Raw genomic sequence first — 10,677 nt, 5'->3', positions numbered from 1 at the left:
AATACAAAGTGGAGAAAACATCCTACAAAAATTTAAAAGTTTTAAGTATCTTGGGTGCATCATATAGGATAATGGAGAGATTGAACATGATGTAAATCATAGGATCCAAGCAGGTTGGTCAAAATGGCAGAGTGCATCTAGTTTTATATGTGACAAAAAGTGCCTTTAAAAGTAAATTCTATCGCGCTGCTATCAAACCGACTATGTTTTATGGTACAGAATGTTGGATGGCCAAAGGGGAGCACGAACATAAGTTAAGTGTGACAAAGATGAAGATGTTGAGATGGATGAGTGGTCATACACAATTGGATAGAATAAGGAACGAATATATAAGAGAGAGAGAGAGTTGGAGTAGCACCTATTGTGGAAAAGATGGTAGAATCACATCTCAGGTGGTTTGGACATGTGAGAAGAAGACTGACAGAACACCCAGTCAAGAGGGCGGATGAGATGGAAGATGGATAAGGGGTGAAAAGCAGAGAAAAACCTAGGAAGACCATCCATGAGGTGGTCAAACGAGATCTACATGTAAACGGTCTCTCTGTAGACATGATACATGATAGAGCTCAATGGCGTCGTTTGATTTATGTAGCTGACCCCACCTAGTGGGACAAAGCTTCGTTATTGTTGTTGTTGTTGTTGAATCAGACATGAGAATCAAGGAAGAGAATGATTCTTGGTATTTGAAAAGAATTTATTCTTTTATTCTTGATAAACTAAAGGATGATATTTTGAGTTATTCTCCCTTTTGTGCTACAAATGGTGATTTAGGTTGAATGTGGACAAGTTCTTCTTCCAATTTATATTTAGCTAAATCTGGATATGAATGGCTGCTAAAAAAAAGTTAATTGGGATGATGATCTTAATTGGGTCTGGCTATGGAAAACTCATATACCAAAGAAAGTGAGGTTTTTAGTGTGGCTTTGTCTCCAATCTTCTCTACTGACTCAGCAGCTACACTTTCGACGAAATCTCTTTACTTTTAATATTTGCACTAGATATAACCATCTTTCAAAGACAATTATGCATTGTCTTTGAGACTACGATGCGGTGAAGCTGGTATGGGGTTATATGGGATTCTCGGATGTCAATTTTTTTTATTAGGATCTTCTCAATTGGTTCAAGCAAGGTCTCAAAAATGACATCAGCTATATCTTTGCAGTTATGGTGTGGGTTATTTGGCAAGACAGAAATGGTGGTATTTTTTATGGTTTCTTTAGCTCCTATGGTGAGATTGCATTTAGAGCTGGAATGTGGATTGTTGTGTTTAATGCTACTATGATCCCGGAAGTCCATTCATCTTTTAGCATGAAACCTTTTAACTGGAGCATCCCTGAATCTAGTACAATTAAGCTTAATTGCGATAGTAGTATAAAAATGTTGATTGAAAATGCTGATTTTAGATAGTGTTTACACAATAATTCTAGCAACTAGGTGATGGGAGAAGCAGATCAAATCAATAGTGCTAATATCATTAAAACAAAATTTTGGAGTATATGAAGAGGATTGCATTATGCTGCTGAATCCGGAATCAAACTCGTGGTGTGTGAGTTTGACTGTCCCGAGACATATAACCTAGTGTCTAGGTGGAGATTATCTTATCGACGTTGTAAAATAGAGATTGTTAAAAGGATCTTTCATTTGAAGATAAGAACAAATTGAGAAGTGATGTTTGAGGGCAAAGGATTCGATGATCCCATAACGTTTGGACCATTAAATAGTCCCATAATAAAACATGTTTTTTAAGCTTTTCAATAACTGTTAAATAGTTCGTTTCTAATTTTAATTATAAATTAACCCTATATATTTTGTTTAATCATAAAAATTATTTTTTATTTTATAAATTATTATTTTATCATTCATGTTTATTAATAATAAAAAACAAAAACAATAACGAATTAGATCTTCCATTGATCGTAATAACTTTTTGACAATCTCAATCGATTAAAAATTTTTCTTTGATCCATTACATCTGTCGAAGATTTTGAAATCGTGTTTCTTAGAAAATCAATCGATTGGATTAAAAAAACAATCGATTAAATTTCAAGGCAGTATGGTTTTAACAAAAATCAATCGATTGGTCATATTACCCAATTGATTGAACAATGACTAGAACGTGAGTTTTTTATAATTCAATCGATTGTTTATATTAGCCAATCGATTGAAGGCCGCTATTAAAATGATATATGAAGGTTTAATCAATTGGTATGACAATACAATCGATTGAATTTTGTACATGACTAATAGTATATTCCAATTCAATCGATTGGTATGATCATTCAATCGATTGAAATGTGACGTAAATAAGTTTTTTTCTGCATTCAATCGATTGGTAGAATAATCCAATCGATTGAATTTTGAATCGTGCATATCGTTTTTATAAATTTTGAATCAGGTGACTAATGGTTTATAAATCGATTGAGTTTGGTGTAGTCAATTGGAAACAGCATGCAATAGGTTGAGGTCGTCTTTGGGGACGGTGACAGTTAGAACCCCATTGTCGATGGAAGGTTTGAGCTGATCCATTCTAGCATTAGCAGGAAGAGTGAAGCTCCTAGAGAATCTTCCAGTGGCGCACTTGACGCGGTGCATGGCATCACCGTTGTTTTCTTCCCTTTGTACGCTTCTCTCGGCGCTTATCTGAAGCACACCGCCTTCTTCAACATCAACCTTCACCTCCTCTTTGTTCAGACTCGTCATATCAGCCCTGAACACGTGCGCTTCTATCGTCTCCTTCCAATCCACGTCTTTGCTCACGAACAAGGGGTCCTCCTGTGACAGTTGTGGCAGTGCAAGGGAAGAGTTTTCCTCCATGGGGTTCGTCGTTGGGATAATCGACATTTCTTAATCTGCGATTTTCTCTTGTAATTAATTTGCTCAAGATTAATCAACACAAATAAATAACTTGTTTCTTTTTAGGAAGCAATCGATTGTATTATCATATCAATCGATTAACCTTCAATATATCATTTTAATAGCGACATTCAATCTATTGATATGATCATTCAATCGATTGAAATGTGACGTAAATAAATTTTTTTCTGCGACTAATGGTTTATAAATCGATTGAGTTATGAGAAACTTGAAATTCAATCGATTGTTTTTATTTTTTATTATTAACAAACATAATAGATGTTAAAATAATAATTTATAAAATAAAAAATAATTTTTATAATTAAATAAAATATATGGGATTAATTTGTAATTAAAATTAGAAACGGACTATTTAGCAATTATTGAAAACTTAAAAAACATGTTTTATTATGAGACCAATGATCCAAATGTTTTGGGACTATCGAATTTCGTGCCATATTTGAGCTAATATCAAGATATTGTAATAAAGAGGGACTTTGTGTTGTTGATAGCTACAACTTCTAAGTGTAAGACTTCTTCTGTTAATGCAGAATCTTAAATAATTGTTGTCTTTTTTATTTTTTTCTTTTTTTTAATTATTGTTCACAAAAAATAATATGGTCCAAATTCGACCTAAATACGACGAAAGATAAAAATAATAAATTCAAACTGAAAAATATGTTTGGGTCTGAATCGGATTGAAGTCTTCAACACCTTGCTCCAACCACTCCCGTAGTCCCAACTCCCAACGGTAAAATTTCCTCTTAGTTAGTTACTACTACACCGACTTTCTTTTTGGTAGCACGATTCATTTCTACCAACATTTCGCATACAAACTCAATATCAAAATTAAGTTCTAGCAAAAAAAGAAAAAGAAAAAGAAAAAGAAAATGCATAAAGAAGCAAACGTAATGAATGAAAAGGTTTCTTCAAAATTTGCAAACACTTTGGGGCACCAGCTGTTAACCTCTCCTCTGCTCTGCACTGCACCCAAACTAAGCAACAATAATAAACAAAACCCTGCAAGAATCAAAGGCAAAAAAGTACTACTTTATTCTCTCTGTCTCTCTCTCCTACTTCCTCTCTAGTCTCTTCATCCCCATGTTCTTGTACACGAAGGTTCCTTTTGTTCTATATTCCCTGAATTTCTAAGCTTTGGAGTGTAGGTCGCTTTCAATCAACTTTCCAGACTTAGAAGAAAAGTCAAATTTCATAATCTTCTTCTTTTCCTGAGGTCCTCTCTCTCTCTCTCTCTCTCTCTCTCTCTCTCTCTCTCTCGAGGGTGGTAATAGCGATGAATGCTACAATAAAACTTGATTGTTTGATTAGAAAATCATAGAGGGGGGAATGGAATTGAATTTCATTACCAATTCTGAATTCCAATTCTAATGCCTTTCACTAAAAATTTCATTGGACGCGCTTCTTCTTTGATTGAAAAATCCTTTATTTATTTAGGTGAATGTTTGTTGTTAATTTTTAGCTTAAAGTCTTTGATTAATGAAGCTGGTGTTTGCAGTTCACTGATGTGTGTGTGCTTCCCGTTGACTGTAAACCTTCTTTGAATTGGTTCTGATTTAGGAACTGGCTTGGATGCAATAAGATTCGGTAGTCGAAGATTATATATTAAGGCTTCTTCTTGTATACTCTAGATTAATGCTATTTTCATAATCTAATGATGCTGATTTGATTTGATTTGTTTTGTCTACTTTCACAATTCAGAGTAGTTTTTTAAGTCAATTTCATAAGCGTAAGATTGTATCATTCTTACCAATAATGCTTAAATTGTTTCCCATCTTGTAGAACGGGATTGGGGATTTTCTCCTATGTTATACATATTGCAATTATATAATTTTATAAGTTAAACTGTACAAGATTGACCCTACTATAAACTAAAAAATAAAAAACCCTAAAACTATGAAGTAATGTCATGACTAAGACCCAAGTTCAATCTTAGCTTCTTACCGCGTGTTAACGTCAAATATGAGTGCTAAATCAGGCAAAGTTGACTTTGGGTTTTGGTGTTCTATGTACATTTTTTTATATGTAAATTGTCTTGAGGTTATCTCATTTTATTAATTTGATTGCAAGTATCTGAATCTGGAAGGTCATATACTCATATTCAAGTTTCAATTTTTTTATATTTTCAGTTTTGTTTTGCAGAAACCAATTATATGATTCTAAAAACTCTAATGGAAGAAAAGCAGTTAGATTTTAATCAGCCACTTTTATCAGTAAGACGATTCTCATCAACAGTGGTGGCATCTGAAAGCGACAGTCAAAGGAAAACCAATAAGTCATCCGCACCCAAACTACCTCCTCTTCCTGTATATAAATCTGAGTTAAAATCAGGTCCTGTGAGTAATCCCGGAACCGTTCCCTTTGTGTGGGAGAAGAGTCCTGGGAGGCCAAAGGAAGAAGGTAAATCGGAAACTCTGCTTCTCGAACGACATGTCATTACTCCAAAGCTTCCACCTGGGAGGGCCTCAAAGGTTGAACAGAAAGATTCTGATAAAGTTCCTAAAGCTACATTAGTTACTCAGTCCGGGATAGGAAGCAATATTTCCAGCTCTCAGAGTTGCTCTTCTTCGGACAATAAGGTGACGACGAAACATGAAAGCATAAAAGAGATAATTCAGGAAAAGACAAGTTCTGGTTCGGATGATGGGGACGAGACATATCAAGATGCTCTTGATACACTTTCTAGAACAGAATCATTCTTCATGACTTGTAGTGTCAGTGGTTTGAGTGCATGGGACGAGCAAGAGGTCCAACTGTCCACGAGTTTCTCAGCTAATCAACAGGCTCGTGATTTCATGATCGGGAGGTTCTTGCCTGCAGCGAAGGCAATGGCTTCTGAAACATCTCAAGTTCAATACACCTCTAAGAAACCTCTTGTTATGAAAGAACAGCCAAGACTGGTAAAGAAAGTAGTAAATGGAGAAAAGCCTCGTCCCCTTAACCCCAAATGGCAAAATGTCATGCCACATTATGCCCAAAATATTGGTAGGGAAGAAAGCGAATATGAAAGCGATGATAATGACATTGCTGAGAACTTTGCACCCAAAGTTTGCGGGCTATTTCCTCGTTTCTGCCTTTTGAATCCAATGCCAGGATTAAGAATGGAGGATAGGATTCTGAATTCTCCAGTCCATCGAATGCATGGTGCATCTCAGAGAACAACCGCAAAACAGGTATTAATTGGTCACTACGTACTTTATGTTTTGGTATTCACTTCGTCTTTATCTATATTCACCTTTTTTTTTACTTCTTTCTGCAGCATACTGGAACTGCTAATTATGGAAAAAGTTTAGCAGGTACTCAGTCTGGCTTCACAAAAGAGAAAGATTCTGCAGGTATTCCTGAAAAATCTAATAATGTTATTGATCCACATCGAAGAGGTTGCAGCGATTTTTCATCTGCTGAGAGAACTCGATTCGAATCTATCTGTGAAAGCCCTGTTGTTGAGAAAACTCTATATGTCGATTCTGTACGGAAGGTTAAGTCTTCAACTTCATGTTCTTCTGAAATTAAGGGTCAAATAAATCAAGTCAATCAACGAAGGGATAATTTCAAGACTTCAAGAAATGACAGTGTGATTGATAAGAATCCTATTATAAATTATTCACTTGAAGATTGCAAACCAGTGGATATTGCAGATGAGAAGACAAGATTAACTCCTGAAAGTTTAATGTCTCTTGATTCCTCTCGCCTTCTTTGTTCTGATAATTCTAGTAATAATATGAAGGTGGAAATTGAAAACAATTCCAACACCACATACTTGGAAAAGGAAGGGTTGACAAAAACTGGCTACAAAGAAAATAACTTAGATCATGAGTTGGTTGTGACTTCAAGTCAAAAAATCATTGGAAGCAAGCAAACAGAATCACAATCTCGATTTCCTGGCAGTAAGAGAAGTTATAAGGACCAAACTATGAATCCCATGTCACAGAGGAATTTGAAGTTGACTGGCGATTCAGAAGTTGATCCAAAGATCCACGGGGCTACCGAATCTGTCGATCAAGAATGTGCTCAAAGCTCTAGCCAGGATGACAATAATACTTTGGCAAGTGATGGAAAGATGGGCTTAGAAAGAAAATTGCTTACATGTTTAGGATGTAGAGAAACATCAAATGGGAACTCTGCAAAGACTCCTCTTGCCCTTCCTTTGCCAAAAGCTCCTTCAGAATCTTGGTTAAAACGCACTTTACCTGCAGTTTCCTCGAGGAATTTACCCACATGGTCTAATGTTGCCACCAACACTCATGCTCGAACTCAAACTTCCAAGACAGCATTAGCTGATCCTAAGTGGGAAATCATTGTTAAATCTTCTAATGTACACCACGGACAGTTGCGGCTGGCTGAGGTAATTCAGTGAATTCTCTGCTTCATGTTGTATTTCTAACTTATCAATGTGGTATAGTCATGCTTATAATCCTACAACTTTTTTTTTCTTTTAATTTCAGGAGCCTCTACCTCCCATTCCTGAAGCTTGAATTGTCTGGACTCTGGAGAAGAGCAATTGATCATTTTGTCTTACTTCCAAGATGTGGAATAATTTGGTAACGTAATTTGTTCTATTTTGTTTTATTTTCCCGTCCTAAGTTGATCTCCCTTTTGCTTCAATATACATGAGGTGGTATACAAGTCAGAGAAATAAATCGCAATTTCCTTACCTTGTAAATGTCATAAGTTTCATGAAAAAAAAAAAAAATCTGTATAAATTATATCATCTTCAAGTAATGTTCTTGTAATATAACAGTCCTAAAGTTTTCTTCTGAAATTTACTTTTTCTTTAGAACAAGTTGCAATCTTTAGAAAACGTGACTTCACTATTTGAGTATACAAATAAATATTCTTTCTTAAGCCTTGACAGGCTAAGCATTGATCAAATTAGATCAACTATCAATATAAGAACTTTAGATATTCTTTTCATTAGCTTTTCCAAAACTAAGACTAAGAGTGACTTACATTAGATCAAACACTAATTTAAGAATTTTATGGTGTGTTTGGTTTGCGTTTTGATTTTCAATGTTTCTATTTTCAGGATTTAGTGAAGAAAAAAGGGAAAATAATAAAATTTTGTTTTCTACTTTTACTTCTTATTTTTTCTTTTTTCTTCATAACATTCTGAAAATATAAAATATTAAAAATTAAAACAGAAAATAAAATGCAAAGCAAACACACCGTTAGATATTCTTTCACAAGTCTTTTCAAGACTAAGTGACTCAGATTGGATTAAACATCAATCTAAGAACTTAAATTGTTTATATAGCATTTGCAAGTTAGGTTCTCTCATATCAAGTTAAATTTAAGATACATCAGAAAACGTTTTCAAAAATATATGAAGTATGTTCGAGTAATTCTAATGGATGCTTTTAAAGTATTACTTTTGATATTTACAAGAAGTAAAAAGATTTGTAATTAAAGCATGTTGATAGATAAAATGAGATTATTTTTACTTTAAAAAACGGTATTACCTTAATGAAAAATCAATAAATTTTTACTATTTATATAATTATTTTGATAAAATAATTAAAAATAATATAAAATTTAAATTGAGTTAAGACTAAATATTGAAATGATAAATCTTATATTTAGTCTTAAATTATTATTTATGATATCTGATTCTATAAATATTGATATGATATTTTATAAATCTCAAAATAAAATTAAAATGAAAGTTAACATTAAAATTTAGACTTGCTCTTAAATCCTCGTAAGGTTGAATTATTAGTAAAAGTTATTAAATTTTTTATTTTAACAATGCATAACAAATGCATTGGATACTTAAACTTTCTATGTTTTCTGTAAAAAAAAATTTCAATTAGTAACCTTAATGTGTGTCTTTAGGTAAAAGATACATATTAATTAAACTCCACAAAAAAAATAGTGCTTTATGGTGTTTTATTTGTATGTGGTGAACAATAACAAAATTAATTGGGCTGATTTTTAACTACTGACAAGCAATGAAATCGGTGGGGCAATTTTTGGCCACCTGACGGAAACAAAAAAAATTTGTGAGGACTATATTTTGTGAATTTACATCTTTTAAAGTTTATATTTTTTATTTTAAAAAATAANAAAATGAAATCCAAAATTTAAAAGATCTATTTCCTATGATGTTGATGTGTGGCGTTCATAAAAGAGGGAGAAGACCACCCATGACCGTCATTCGATATACGAGGCTACATCATTCTTCCCACTTCATTTCAAACATGAGCAATGCTAGGCAGCAATTTTTGTGATTGTTAGCCATCAATTAGTCATCAATGATGATTTGATGGTGTGAGATTGGTGTGAGATTTCATCCAATGACTCACCTTCTTCTGCTGGTTATATGCTGGCCAAAATTCAATAAAACTGTTGGCTCCTAGACTTTTCCTTCAAACATTTCAAGAAAAATCAATGAAGCTCGGACAGAGGAAAAAGAAAAAGATGGTTTGTAATACATACGTACTAAAGATTATATTGTTGAATATTTTGGATATCCTTCACGTGTAAATTTTCTTTTTATATGTATTTTTTCTTGTATTAATTTCTATGATGTTGATTAAAAAATTTATTTTGATACGTGTTGTGTACAATACTTAGTATAAATCAATTTTTTTATTATTGTTACGTAGTTAAATTTTTTGCTGTTGTTATTAGATAATAGGGCAGAACTTTTTTTAAAAACCTTATTGTAATATTATATTAAATAGTTTCTTACGCATTTTAATTTAATTTTTTTAGAGTAAGTTTACTAATTATGGTAATATGATATAGCAAATTAGTAATTTGTTCAGGTTAATTTTATTAACCATAGGAAGATATTAAGAAAAATTAATAATTTTTTAAAGTAACATTTTTAATTATATTAACCTGTATAGAAAATGATTAATTTTTTAGGGTAATTTTATTAGTTATAGTAATATTATATAAGAAATTAGTAATTTTTAGGTACATTTTATTAATTATAGTAAGATCTTATGAAATATTAGTAATTTTTAGAGTAATTTTTTAATTATATTAACATGTATGTTTTGGGAGATTAGTAATTTTTTAGAGTAATTTTGTTACTTATAGGAATATAATATGAGAAATTAGTAATTCTTTAGGTTAATATGATTAATTATTCTAAGATGCTAAGGAAAATGACTAATATTTTAGACTAAATTTTTAAATTATAGTAATATGCATGAAACTACTTTTTTTAGTGTATTTTTTTTAATTATAGTAAGATATTAAGAAAATTAATAATTTTTTAGGGTAATTTTTTATAGTAAAATTTTTACATAATTTTGTTAATTATAGTAAGATCTTAGAGTAAATTAAATATAGTAATTTCTTTCCATGGTAGACAAATACGTTTTTTTTTTTCATAGCAACTGATGATTTTTTTTGACACATTGTTTCAAATTATATGGACTAAGTTTCACAATAAACTTTTCAACTACCAAAAATATTCTCAACTTAACCAATCATACTTTAGAATAATTTATTGTGTAATTAAATTTTGACTGAACATTTGCAAAAATTGCATGTTTAGAAATGAATTCGTTTTTACAAATGATTTTATTGCTTCTACAACCATATTTAAATTCAATTAAATAATATAATATTTAATTATTGTAATTACAATTTTTTTAGAATTAAATTCCATTCTGACAGATTTCTCGTCTACGACAATATGGGAGTTTGCAATTATAACACGAAATAAATTTAAGTACGAGAAAGTGCAACCAAAAAAGAATATTAATTACAATGACAACTCATCATATCAAGGAGCAAGTACACTATGATTCTTACATCAACAATCTTATTTTAGACAACATATAATCTAGG

General features: G+C 32.0%; 2 protein-coding genes across 8 annotated transcripts; one reads left to right on the top strand and one right to left on the bottom strand.

Moving 5' to 3' along the window:
• Nucleotides 1-2,433: 2,433 nt before the first annotated feature.
• LOC107478163 (18.1 kDa class I heat shock protein-like) lies at nucleotides 2,434-2,841 on the bottom strand. Its single transcript, XM_016098310.1, has one exon. It carries the CDS (start codon nucleotides 2,839-2,841, stop codon nucleotides 2,434-2,436), a length of 408 nt encoding a protein of 135 aa, XP_015953796.1.
• A 719-nt stretch (nucleotides 2,842-3,560) lies between these two features.
• Nucleotides 3,561-7,743, top strand: LOC107478030 (uncharacterized). 7 transcript variants are annotated; one of them, XM_021137930.2, is made up of 5 exons: nucleotides 3,697-3,896; nucleotides 4,020-4,087; nucleotides 5,014-6,044; nucleotides 6,131-7,216; nucleotides 7,317-7,743. In XM_021137930.2, the coding sequence occupies exons 3-5, from the start codon at nucleotides 5,025-5,027 to the stop codon at nucleotides 7,344-7,346; spliced, it is 2,136 nt and encodes a 711-aa protein (XP_020993589.1). In that variant the 5' UTR covers nucleotides 3,697-3,896; nucleotides 4,020-4,087; nucleotides 5,014-5,024; the 3' UTR covers nucleotides 7,347-7,743. The 7 variants fall into 7 exon arrangements, with proteins under 7 accessions (XP_052115271.1, XP_020993589.1, XP_015953631.1 ...); XM_016098145.3 differs by having other exon boundaries at nucleotides 5,001-6,044; XM_052259311.1 differs by lacking the exons at nucleotides 3,697-3,896; nucleotides 4,020-4,087 and adding an exon at nucleotides 3,561-3,604 and having other exon boundaries at nucleotides 5,001-6,044.
• Nucleotides 7,744-10,677: the final 2,934 nt, after the last annotated feature.

This window comes from Arachis duranensis, chromosome 3 (genome assembly GCF_000817695.3).
Source record: "Arachis duranensis cultivar V14167 chromosome 3, aradu.V14167.gnm2.J7QH, whole genome shotgun sequence".
Classification (NCBI taxonomy): Eukaryota; Viridiplantae; Streptophyta; class Magnoliopsida; order Fabales; family Fabaceae; genus Arachis; species Arachis duranensis.
The sequence above is the reverse complement of the archived record's forward strand: the minus strand, read 5'-3'. Positions and strand labels throughout refer to the sequence as shown.